This window comes from Apteryx rowi, unplaced genomic scaffold, assembly GCF_003343035.1.
Source record: "Apteryx rowi isolate R43461 unplaced genomic scaffold, aptRow1 scaffold_470, whole genome shotgun sequence".
Taxonomy (NCBI): domain Eukaryota; kingdom Metazoa; phylum Chordata; class Aves; order Apterygiformes; family Apterygidae; genus Apteryx; species Apteryx rowi.
Window position 1 is genome coordinate 598,668 of NW_020450728.1, and position 13,021 is coordinate 611,688.

At 39.5% G+C, this 13,021-nt stretch overlaps 1 protein-coding gene across 1 annotated transcript; it reads right to left on the reverse strand.

The window, feature by feature from the left end:
- Positions 1-49: 49 nt before the first annotated feature.
- Positions 50-6,870, reverse strand: PP2D1 (protein phosphatase 2C like domain containing 1). The gene is made up of 2 exons (XM_026078145.1): positions 5,434-6,870; positions 50-1,406 (listed from the first exon to the last, which is right to left on the reverse strand). Exons 1-2 carry the CDS (start codon positions 6,449-6,451, stop codon positions 154-156), a joined length of 2,271 nt encoding a protein of 756 aa, XP_025933930.1. The 5' UTR covers positions 6,452-6,870; the 3' UTR covers positions 50-153.
- Between the last annotated feature and the right edge of the window lie 6,151 nt (positions 6,871-13,021).

The following is a 13,021-nucleotide window of genomic DNA, read 5'->3' on the forward strand; positions in this document are numbered from 1 at the left end:
GCATTTGCAAAGTTCCAGAGAAGATGTCTGATTTCTTATAATGAATTGGCTATGTGGATCATCTTTCAAGATGATTACGAGCAACTCCATGGCACAGCTAAATATAAACTTGTACTATATGTACAGTGACACTCCATTTATTGTATGACATTTTTAAATGTTGATGTAATTAGGTATTTTATCACATCCATTTAGAAGTACAATCAAAACAGTAATGTTATCTCTTGAACCTGCAGCTAATGCAGTCTTTACCAGTTGTTCACCAATGTAGCCTGCTGCGTTGTCGTAAAACATCTCAGAGGGGACTCTGCCTCTTGCTGCAAYGGGTGATTCACAACTAGACAGGTATACTTTTGTGTCCTCTTCAGACTGTGGTGATGGTTTCAAACCAACTGTCAGTACAGTCTTTACCAGTTGTTGACCAGTGTAACTTGCAGTTTTGTCAGAAAATGGCTTGGAGTCTGCATTTTCTACCGGTTTTGCATCTGAGTCACAATTAGAAAGGTACGTTTTTGTGTCATCTTCAGGCTGTTTTGTGTCTGTAGACTCAATTACCAGTGCATTCTTCACCAGTTGTTCAGCAGTGTGACTTGGACCTCTTGCGCAGAGGGTGTCTAAGTCTGTGTCGTCTTGCCCCGCAGTCTGTGAATGCGGCTGAAAACTGTTACATAGATGCACTTTTTGGTCCTCAAACTGTTTCAGTTCCTCTGAGCCACTTTGTGTGCTAGAATCAGACTGTGTTATCTCTCTGTTCTGTGAATGTCTTTCATTGTTACTGAAAGGACATGATTCTGTATCAGCTTGATTTTTGTGGTCATCAGTGTCTTTAAAAACTCCATCTTCACTGTGCAGATAGCTCCTTCTAGAGCATCTTGTCTCATTTTGTGTCAGGTTGCCTTTTGAATCAGCAATAAAAATATCTGTATTAGAATGCAGTATCTCTGCTCTATCTTGCAGATCATTAATAGCCTTTGAGTCATTTAAGTGGTCTTCAGAAAGAGGTATTAAATACTGACACTTATGCAGAGAAGCCCCATTTTGTTGAATACATCCATATGATCTCAAATAATGAGTGAATGTTGTTAGTGTTAATGCAAGTACCTCACTGTAATCCAAAACTTCCCAAAGCCCATTGGAAGCTAAAATAAGAAATTGACATGAATCATCAATAGGGACAGTTACAGTATGAGGTACAGGTATAACAGATTTTTTCAGTACTGGATCTCCATGATGTCCAAGACCCCTTGTGGTTCTCAGATGCCCTTCTACTAATCCATCTGGTTCGTTAATGCTGATTTTGCCACCATTCTGTAGTATGCGTTCTCTCTCTCTTGCATTAGAAGTGCTGTGCTCTTCTGAGAGGCAATATGCTTTTCCATTTTTACATAAGACTGCATGTATGTTACCTAAAATAAGAGAATATTTTATAGCAGACTGATTTTTTTGTAGATACTGCTGTTACATCAGTAATTAGCCTTTTGCTAAAGACTGTAGAAAACAGAGGTCATAGCTGAATTTTCTGCTATTACAGGTAACCATACTTCCATCAGTGAATCCCTTTCCATTTTACAACAAGGTTTCTGTGGGGCTTTTTTTCCTCCCGTTATTCAGAAGGCTATTCCAGAACGTCTGTCTTCTGGCTGCAGCTAAACTTTTATGACAAATCTAAGTGACATTTCACAGAGCTTAAAGTGCAGTCTGACGGAAATGTTGCACTTTGACTGGGTTTTAAGCAAGAGTACATACAGATGATGTCAAGTAATGTTTTCTCAAATATTCCTTTCTGAAGGAATGTGTGCTTTCAAAATGTTACTGCTGAATTAACCCATCAAGAAGTTTGAGATTCAGACTGTTTTTGAGGATATAAAGTGTTCTAGTACCTGAAAAATAATTTGGACATCATTTAGGGTTTACTAACATAAAGTTTTAAATCTCTTCCTCAGATTAGCATGCCAAGGGAGCAAGAGTTCTTGCAGTACCCATGTTGAGTCAAGGACTAATTTCCTACTTTGCTTTTCCCTCAACACTCTTGAAATCCGCAGAGAGTGAAAAGTGGTTGAAATCAAAACATTGCAGGTGACTGGCCATGTCAATCAGACTTGGACTCAGGGCGTAAATGAAGGCACCTCTGAAAAGAAGTAATGCAGTGTTTGAAATCCTTATGACTAAGCTGGCAGGAGACAGTTTCTGTATTAGGGGACAGCATTGGTCTATTCTCTTGTGTTGTCATAAGTGCAAAAGTAATGTGTTACAGAAAGAGTTCAAGCGGGATGGTAACTTTCCAGATATTTATTTGGCCACAATTTTCTTTTTTATACAATATTTTTAATATTTTCTGGCTAGAGTAGAGCACAGATCTACTTTGAAAGGGTTTATAGGTAAGCACTGCTTGTACAGCAGTTGTATTTCCTGGGAAATACTGCCATTGTCTAGCTCAGGAGACAGCTCCATATGTAGCCTGTGTGAAGGCAGATTTCTCTAGAAGGTAATTCAGAATATCAAATTGAAGAATACATCTCTTTATTGATTATAGAATGTGGATACCTTAATTTATGTATATTTCCTTGCTGCTTCCCCTCCACCTTTCTCTGGAGGGGATAGCTGGAGAGGAGAACTGGAAGGATGTCCAAAATTTCTTTTGATCCCTCAGAATATAGGATTCCAAGCTGGAAACCTAACAAAGTATATAATATACTCCATGTGAAATAATGTGGCTACAAGAAAGAACAAAATCTAGTTCACTTTTGGATGCAGATGTCTATGTCTACAACCAGAGACTTGGCAAAAGAGTCAATAAAAACAAGCTGAATGTGGGAAGAAATGAAGAAGGCAAAGCTGGCAAATGCCACTATGTCCTGCTCCACATTCTGACCGTCCTCTTCAGTTATTCACCTGGTGCTGAAGGAGTGTATCTACACTCCTATAAGAACACATTCCTAAGGGAAAAATGAAACTTGATCTTGTGCAAATGTTGTTTTTTCAATGTGATATATTTCATGAAAAAATTAGTATATTAAATAAATGTGTTTTTAGAAGTGGTTAAAAGATGTAGTCTTTAATCATAAAAGACTTAAAGTATCTCTGATCCACTTCAAGCCCTATCTCATTACCAAAGTTTGAGTTTACAATATCTTTAATTGAAGCTAGCACAAAACTTCATCTTGGAGGAAAGGATGCAGGCAGGTACTAGAAGCAGAAAATTTAGGTTGGATGAATTGTCTACCAATTTTTGTTGCCTTCATCTTACATGCCAAGACTATTGTAATAAAAAGGGTCTTTTCCGCTAATAAAGTGGAAACATTAATTTGTTAACTCTGAAACGTTAGAATCCCTGTTGTGAGTTACTCTTATATTCTATTAAAGATGACTGCAGCTCCTGCAAGAATATCTGACCTAGTGCTTAACTACAGGTTTTGATACCAGTCAGAGCAAAGTTGCAGTTTCTTGGAGTGAAATATGTTTGAACTCTTTAACTGTTCTGCATCTTTACATGGTTTGGGGTCCCTGAACCACAGTCACAGACTGCTGACAAAAGTTGGATTATGTGGAGGTTGGTTTCCCAAGGTGTAGTGCAATTTGTAGTTCTTTGGTGGGTAGGTTCAGTAGGGGTGGAAGGTTAGATGTGGCTGTAGTTGGTTTTATACTATGGTCTAGCAGGCTTTTCCCAGAATAAATGCACTGCTTCGGAAGAAGGGAGAGATCTGTGTGGCTTGGTTCATGTGATAAGGTGCTTTTAATTATTGGTTTACCAAGTCTTGAAACTTAGTCTGTAGAATCTAAGCCAGGGTTGTTGTCAGAAGTCTTCCTTCTACTTCCCTTTGCTGCTCACCCTGGTCTTACTCCTTTCCCTTGTGGCAGTACAACATTTGTGGTGCTGTGTGGTTAACCAGCTTGGGGGAACGGAAGTGGTTAAAATAAAACTTTTTTTCTCTTTTTTTTTGATGGGTTAATTTTCAGCTGGGTCCATTGCTTGGTCTGATTCATCAGGTAGCTACAAAAGTGCTTGTTGCCAGCATAAGGTAGAGGCACTATGGATATAGCAACAAGTGTTAGAAGAATGAAGAAAAGGAAAGGGTTGTAAACCAGTATTTATTTCAGTGACAGTTCATGCCGGTTTATAGTCTTTCTCAAACTTGCAGAGGTTTACCTATTATTACTGTGCAAAAATAATAGATTTTTATATGTGGGGTCAGTCTTTCCAAATATGGAATATGATTTTTTTTTTCTCCTAAAGAAATGAAGCTTCTTCATAGATGATTCTCTTTCCTACTGATCTTGACCTTCTTGTTCAATTTCAATAAAATTTGTTGGAGTTTTACAAGTTTTGTGAAAAGGGGCATCTGAGGAGGAAAGGGTAGGAGCAGATATTAGTGCCTCTATTGATTGAAAGTTGTAGTGTGAGTGCACTCCTTACTAAATACTAGAGAGAATAAAACAAAAATACTGTGGTGCTGGTGACATGCCTCAAATAGCGATTGGAAGATGCTGGAGAATCTAACCATAGACTCAAATCTMTTTGAAACTATTCACACAACAGCTTTTTTATATGATTCTGCTTGTGTACTGCTTTACAGGAAAGCAGTTGCCTTGCTTATAATCTTAAAACTGTTTTATATACACAAGAGAATTTAACTGATTACAAAAATCATCAGTAGGTAAATACAACAACTAAAACTACGAAGAACTGCAAGACCTTTGTTGAGTGTGCTGCCTGCAGCAGGGAAAAAGCATTGGAAATGTATCAGTATTTTTCTTTACAACTAATAACAGATTTTTCCAATATAAAAAAGCAAAGCAGGATTCCTCTTTACAACAAACAGGGCTGAACAGAGCCTCTGTAACAGCAGTAAATGACAGCCAATTTCTATTTCAGTAATTGATAATTCCAGTAATCCCCACAGATAATATTTTCAGTTTGCTGGTAGCAGAATATGATGGCACTTAGTCTGAAGGAAACAAATGAGTAAAAGAAGAAAAGAATATCTTAAACATGTTTCATTGACACAAGGGATTTATCAGGCCTAAAACTAAAATCATAAAAAGATCTGTGGTTGTCTGCCCTAAAATGATGACATCTTAAGCCCTCCTCTCTGAAAAAAAAATTTTTCTTTACTCCATGTTTACACAGATCACTTCTGTATTATGGAATGTTTCTTAATTGCATCTTTCATCTTAGTAAATTGACTTTACTGCTCTAACTCCAACATCACATTGAGGGTTCTTATCTAATAAGCTTGATTATTGTTGCCTGATACCAGCATCAGTTGCAAGGGATTTTATCATGTCCTCTTCACATTGCCAAGTTAAAACAATTGCAGCTGTTTATCTCCAAATATCTTCTGCTAGCAAATCTCTAAATTAGCATATTTTTCTCTTTTTATTGGGTGAAGGAAAAGAAACCAAAAAATAAAATCTAGCCTAAAATGTACATACCAATATTAGCAATGTGCAGTAACCCAGCAACACCTTTGGATGTCCTGGCTAATGGACTATGCCTGTGGTTTTCAAAATTCTTTCTTTCTTCTTCTTCAGTGCTGTCTGTCTTTTCATTGTGAATTCTCTCCACCAAACAGGTAACAGTTGAACAGCCACTCCAGCGAACTTTGGAAACTTCATTCCTTCCTAGTTGTAAAAGCCTGTCCATTCTCCAGAAGGACTTGGCATATGCTTTGTGAATCCATTTGTAAGTATTTGTCTTGTTAGTCTTGTCATTGTCCTGTTTATCAGAGAAAATCCTCTCTTTTTCCCTGTAATCTGCTGTGATTACTGTGGCAAAAGAATCTAGAATTTGCTGTTCATCCTTACTCTTCTTGTAGGAGGAATCTGTTTGAGCAAGTTGGTCAAGAAATAAAAGTGGAAGCTCTTCTGAAACTGCTTCTGCAGCTGTCGCACCATGATAGCCATCAACTAACCCCAGAAAACATGTGTCTGACCTACTTCCATAGTTGTCCAGCACAATATATCTGTCTTCCATGTCTCCTTGCCAAGTGGAATTTTTATCTTGGCAAATTGATAGTGCTTTTATTAAAAAATTTTTTACTTTCTTAAGAGTGCTAGAATTGTTAATGTTACCAGGATCACAACATGATGTGTAAGTCTGTTTATCCATAAGGAATTCAAGTGAATAATCAATCTTCTGCCTATGTGTCTCAGAATATCTAGGAATCTTGGTCAAATTTGAAATCAGCTTCTGTCTCTGAGCTAAAAGTGTTTTGTTGTCTGTCTTTGTCTGTGGGCTACTGTAGCCCAGGAAATTTAGGGCTCTGTGCTTTTTCTTATGATAAAAAAGATGATATGGGTATATTGTTTGTTGACATACTGAACAAAAAATTGCAATGCCCTTGGGATCTACATTCTTGGGTACAATCTTGACCTTCTCTAGGTGATCCTCTTCATCTCTGGAAAGTTCAAAATCGAGTAGTTTTGATTTATCTTCTGATTTTCCTCCCATGTCATTCTATAAGAGTTGAATATGTTATGATTTTTTAATTTAATATTAGATAATACTACATGTTACCCAAGCCTTGTTTTCATTCTCTATATTATAAACTCTACATTACCATGCAATAATACATACATGGTCAAATCCATGTGAAATTATATAAAAATTGTAAATAATAAATATGTTAAAAATTAGTAATACAGCAAACTTAAGAATGGAAAAGTTGAGAAATACAGATTTCATAACACAACTTGGATGGTTCTTGTACCTAATAAGGTCTTAGTCACTTCTTTGTTTCCTCGTTGTGATTCAACACACAACCCTGTGCCTTCACACTATTAAAACCTCCAATATAAAGTAGTTACTCATCAGCTTTTCTCTATGGTATTCATCACTTCCCAGACATGGTAGTGGAGTGTAATTCTTCTCTCCCCAAAAAAAAAAAATCACATTTGAGATTAAGATAAAAAATACAGGCCAGTTTTGCATGTGAAATATGAAACGGGCCAGAAGCATTGGTATATGTATCACTTTGTATTCATTCAAATCCCACTCTTGTTGCCATCAGCTGTAGCTGTGAGGATATTGAGTGTCAAATGGAAAAATATTACTTGGTTTTWTATTACTGTACATAGACACACAAAAGACAAAGTAGATTTACGTGAACAATATTCTATTGGTTCTCTTGCTTATGAGAGCGGGACTTTGCGGTGTTAGTGTTATTTTAATGTAGAATGGACTTCATGTATGTCACTTTCTAAATTAAAAAAGCACAATGAGTATCTAAAATACTATCAAATGGACCAAGCAGTGTTGAAGCATTTAGATCTATAGAAAATACCTCTGTTCTTTGAACTAAGAGAACAACTGCAAATAGCAGCCATATGCATAATAGCAACCTTATGGTTGGTTCTCCAGCTTCAGAAAAAAGTCTCCATTTCTTCTTCAGCCCAGTTTCAATCTTTCCTCAGTCCTGTCTTCCTGACTTCATCCCAGACACTTGGACCCAGCTTCCTTGCCAAATCAGTTGCTGCCTTATCTACTTACGTGCTGGGACTCTGCACTTCAGTGCGCCCACTCACTTGGACATCTAGTTCCAAATACCACTCCTTCTGCTAGTGGTGGGATATACGCGTATAAAGACACCTTCAGTCTTCTCCCATTACTAGCAAAGGGAGTACTCAGAGCTAGGACAAAATACTTACCTTKTTCTTAGGTCTGGTACGTGGTGCTACAAACTCGCAGGGAGTCGAACTTGTAGAAAAGGTCCCAGTAAGACGCACAGTGTTAGAGAACAGCCCGTGCAGGTGGAGCTGTGCAAATTTAGCAGCCGGATACTAACATGCCTGCTTGTGCGAACCCATACTTTTTTTTTAAGCTTATAACTTGCTCTTTTTTGGGTAAGTTTACAAGAATGACAAAAGGCATGCCACTGACAGCATCTCAGCCAAATTTCAAGGCCCTAATTAAAAATCAGACAGTCCTAGAGCTTCTCTATAAGATAGTTATTAGAATTTTGTTTTAATACAAGCAAAAACACATTTTTCTAATCATATTCTCAGAAGCAGCTAAACCATATTATCTGAAACTTTCTGAAATGAATTCTGCTTCAGACTTGGAAAGTTTCAGCATGAACAGTTAATATCTGGCAGAGTTTTAAGTTACTGGAAACATCAGGCAACCCTATTTGCAGGCAGCACTAACGATTCTGCCTAAGAAACATGTACATAACACACAGAGGAAATATCAATGCTGCTTAAGCAGCAGATAGAATTAACATTGTTTGAATGGCTGCTGTGTGTATTATAGTGTGATATACAGCTAAACCTTACCGCTCTGTGCATAACATCCTCTCTCACCAAGTTAGCACATAACATGCATACATGTACAAATGCCATAATAATGTAAAAACAATTTTGATAAAGTGTGGAAAGCTCAGCTTGCTACCCTATACATCATCTATCTGCTAACTACGCAAACAGTGTGTAATATTTATCTGTGTATGGATGGAAAATATTAGATAAAATTGAATTTGTTATGGGTTTTTGTTGCAGTCTCTCTTCAGAGATTTCTATCTTTCAGTTAACCTTTGTAATATCATGGTAAACAATCCACCACCAGAGCAAACAGCAGTGGTTTAGCAGACGTATTACCGCACTGCCAAATTACAGCAGTACCCTTCGACAAATTCATCCTGCTTCAATCTCATCCGTTTTCTGGGGCTGTCTCTTTACAGCTGATACAGCCACACACCTTGCAGTAACCACTCTGCACCTGTTGCCCATTCCAGCAGTTCAGCTGGTAAGCACATTTTCTTCTAACTACTTATAACACTCCTCTGGGTTATAAACATTTCCATGATTTGTTTTTCAAAGCATACACTTCTTTCCTTTGATGACAGTTTAACGAAATTCCTTTAACTGGTTTAGAATTACAGAGAATTAAAAGACAAAACCCCCCAAACTCCTCCAGCTCCACTTCATTTTAATATGTCTTAAAGAATCAAGAATCTCTGTTCAGTTGAGGTAGATCAATTACAAAATTTTAAAAAGAAAATCTCTTCTATAGAGAGTTATATCTACTGAAGTATTAGCAAAGCGAGTAAARCCCTTTATCACAGCATAGAGTACCTTGTCCTTACTGAGGCTAACTTGCAGGTAGCTACAGCTCTCAGAAAGTTCATCTTTCCACATGAAGCAAGCATCAAGTTTCTCTAGAAATGCTGCTCCGCTTTAGTAGGGCAAAATAAGCAGATACATGATTAAAAAAATAGCAAAAGATACGCTTGTGCAGATCTGTCCTTTCTTTTCCTTTATTCTGCATGCTCTGAATTTGAAACTGGGAGATCACACAAGCCTTTTCACTGCTGTCATTGTAAGAGTGCATGAATGTCAAAAAAAAGTTAGGAGTAATGTATACAGAGAATCTAGTAAGCTGCTTTTCTTCAGCCTTTTAAATATGAACACCCATTTTGCATTAGTGTGTATGAAAGCCCCTCAAATTAGAGACAGGAAATACAAAACTTCGAGCACAATGTTAGCTTGGCCTCGCTAAGCTTAATTCTTTACATTCACATACTTTATAGATGTTTATATTTCTGTGAGTGTGTGCAAGTGCTAACAAATCACAAGTTCAGAGCACCAAAACTGTCCTAGTTTATTATAATTTGTAAATAAAAAGTGTAATATATAATAACTCATGTAGACTAACAAGATATGTTCCAATTCCTGTTGCAATCATTTTGTTCGTAATTCTTAAATGAGTAGCCTTGATGTTACTTTTTTTTGTACAATATGCATATGATGTCTATATTAATACCTGAATATTTTGTAAAAATGAAATAAAAGGGGAAAATATTCCTTTATTGGTCTCTTAAGATTAATTTGTATTTTCTTCTCTCCTTGCTTTTCCCTTCTTGGGGGTAGATACAGACTTGCAAACTTTTGTTGTTAGGTTGAAAAATAAAGGTGAGATATTGACATCAAAATATACAGAAGCTAAAGCTTTCTTAGCTTTAGAGAGAGGAAGATACAATTTAGCTTTATAACTGACTGCAATTTCCCTGTTCCTATTTAGAGAGCCAAAACCTAGCACTGTTTAATGTTCTAAGCTAAAAAYAGAATTAGAGAAAAAATTAGAAGATGTGGGGCAGGGGGACACAGTTTGCAATTATATGCGTTTCAAGGGCAAAAGTCATATTTGCTGTTAGTCACAGAGAAGAGCCTCTTGGTCATGTTACTACAAAAGGAAGGCTACTTTGCTTCTATGTCATTACCCAAATACTCCCTTGTATGCAGCTGTGGCAGAGCTGAGGCAAGACATGAAGCCAGAGGCTTGTATGGCAGTGAATGCCATCATCTCAGGAAATCTTGTATTTCTGGGCAACCCTGTACGTCCCTGGCACTTGGAGTTGCTTGCTGTTTGTATAGCAAGCAGAGATTATTTTCTGTTTGCAGTTTGCCACTACAATCTCATTTATTTAATTAAAGAAGATTTGTCATTAATTGAGCTTCAAGGATCCCAAATCTGATTTGTATCCAAACAGGAGAGTCCCATATGCTGTCACCTCCCTCTGACACGTCAATCCTGTCCCCACCTGGGTGTGTTGCTTTCTCACCTACCTGTGTCACGCTCAGCACTTAACGTGTACAAGTCTCTACTCCTCCATAAGGTTTGTTTATTAGGAGTATTTGCTACATACTCATGGTCTTAGGAAACAATCAGCATTATGGAGCTGGAGCCGGCCCCAGGAAGGTGCCTGTCTGACTGAGGGTGGCAGGAAGAGGCAGAGAAGGGCTGTGTGATGTAAAACGGAGGTCACAGTCTCCCCGAACTTGTCATCACAGTATTATCAGTTAAGATATAAATAGGCTGCACTGTTGCAAATTCTTGCTGAACAAGCAGCAACTTCCTCACCCATCTGTTTCTTTCTCCCTGCTTCACTCTTTGCCATGTCTTTCTCTCCTTGTGTCTCAGCCAGCACATCTTCCTCCCCATGCCAGCGAGGCAGTGCCGCTGCTTGTGTTGCCACCACACTGCCCAGCCTGCTTCTTCCTTTCGACTGCTGTTCCCTCCCTCCGCCTGTCGCAGTCTGGTAGTGGCACCTCCCTCAGAAATTGTTAGTGAGTGCTTCATACCTCTTCCATCCACATACAGAAACGCATCAGGCATCACTGGATCAGTCTTTCCCAGAGCGGTGCTGGACCTGATGTTGCCCTGGAGCTGGTACAAGGTGCTAGTGCAGGTGTAGTGGTTGCAGTGGTGCACCGCACACCCTACTTCACAGCCCAATCTGGGGGTATGGGCACAGTGCTGCCGCCTGTGCAGATGCTGTTTTACCAGCAGGCCAAAGGGCACACGTATTCACTTGGTCCCAGTTTCATGTGGTCTCCTTCTGCAAGAGCAGCAATGGGCTCATATCTGATGAGAAAAAYGTATGTAACCTTTTTTAAATACGTATAAGACTAAAAACTCTTCCGCTGAAAGAACAAACTCATTTAACCCAGCAGCCATGTCCTACACTTTCCACCAATTTTAGCTGGACTGGGCCCCTCAGCCTCCAAAAGCATCTGCAAAGGGAGTGATGCAAAAGGCATGGATGCCAGGAACCAGATGTCTTCTCTCAAGTGAGTCAAATAAGCCTAGCATAGTACCCTTCTTACTGTATCTCCAGAAGCAACAACACAGCTTCAAGAAAGTCCTGTTACAAACGATATGGGAAGAGAGAAAGAGGAACCTGGTGAGTCACATGAACATGCCTTCAGGGGCGTCTGCCTTCAGGGCCTGGGAACACTCCCATCTCCGGACCCAATAATAGGCATGCAAGAAGGAAATGATTAATAATTAAAATAATTATGGAATAAATTAAATAATTAGTCTCCTTATTTACCTCCATAAGCATTGCGCAAAACTGGAATCTTGGGATTCCAGGCCCACTGGTCTTATGTCAGCCTATAAAGTAGAAACAGTCGCCATCRTTGGGTCTTCTTAAGAGAAGGTAATAAGTTGTGACATTGTCCATCTGGACAGAGGCACAGCTCTTCAACTGGTAAGAAGTATTCAAAGTGGGAAATAGAACTAGTAAAAACTGGTGCAAATGTGTCTTCCTACACCACAGCTGCTTTGCAGCTGTTCCCGGTAGCTGAGCCTGTGCTAACAGGGCAGGGGCAGCAGTTCATAAGCCACCGAGCAGCTGGCGGAGGCGAGCGCCACACCGCGCACGCGGCACCCGGAGAGGAGCGCGTTAGTGGTCTGCACTGGGCTAGGCCACTTTGTACTGGGCTGTTCCTACCAGCGCGTATTGCAGTGGAACAGCTCTGCTTAGCGTCTACCTAAATGTAAACGTGGCCAAGGCATTAACCTGACTGATACTTTTCTAAAATCACCCATGTGGGAGCGTCGTGGGGTGCAGAGAGGCTGCCAGGCGCCGAATGTGGCTGAGAGCCTGCTAAGCAGTGAGGCTCGGCACAGTAGGGAAGGTCACATGTGGCACGTGAGGTTTTGGAGAACCACAGAGGGAAAGCTGAGAAGGAAGTGGACGATGAGGGATCGTGTAACTGACCGTTTCTCTTGAGCCCTCCTCCCTGTCACAGCCTGCCTCCCTCCCCTGTACATCCACAGCTGGAATTACTTCTGTGATCCTGGTTTTCCTCTCCTTTTTCCAACTCTACACACAATTCTAGTCAGGCTGAATGGAGGTTTCTAATCTGTTTCATTTCTGTGGTTTAGCCAAGCAGTTAGCCATGATTCTTGTAGTTGTGTCCGTAGTTCTTAAGATTTCCAGGGTTCTCCCACCCAAATACTGGAAAGGCCTAGAAATGGGCTCTGAAGATCAGATGTGCTTAGGCTGGTGTAACTTTACCTTATAGAAGTAAATGGATTTTCTGTGCAGAATTCTAATATCTAAATCAGTGTCGTAGCAAGGGTACAGGCTGGAGACAGCTTAGATGGAGCTAATAGAAACTAGGCCGCTTCACTCCTAACCCGCTGCCAGCTGCGTCTGTGCCAACTACCAGAAGTCTGTAATTCTGCCAGCACTGCTGACATAAGTGGACCTCCTCTGTGCAGTGCTGGGATAGT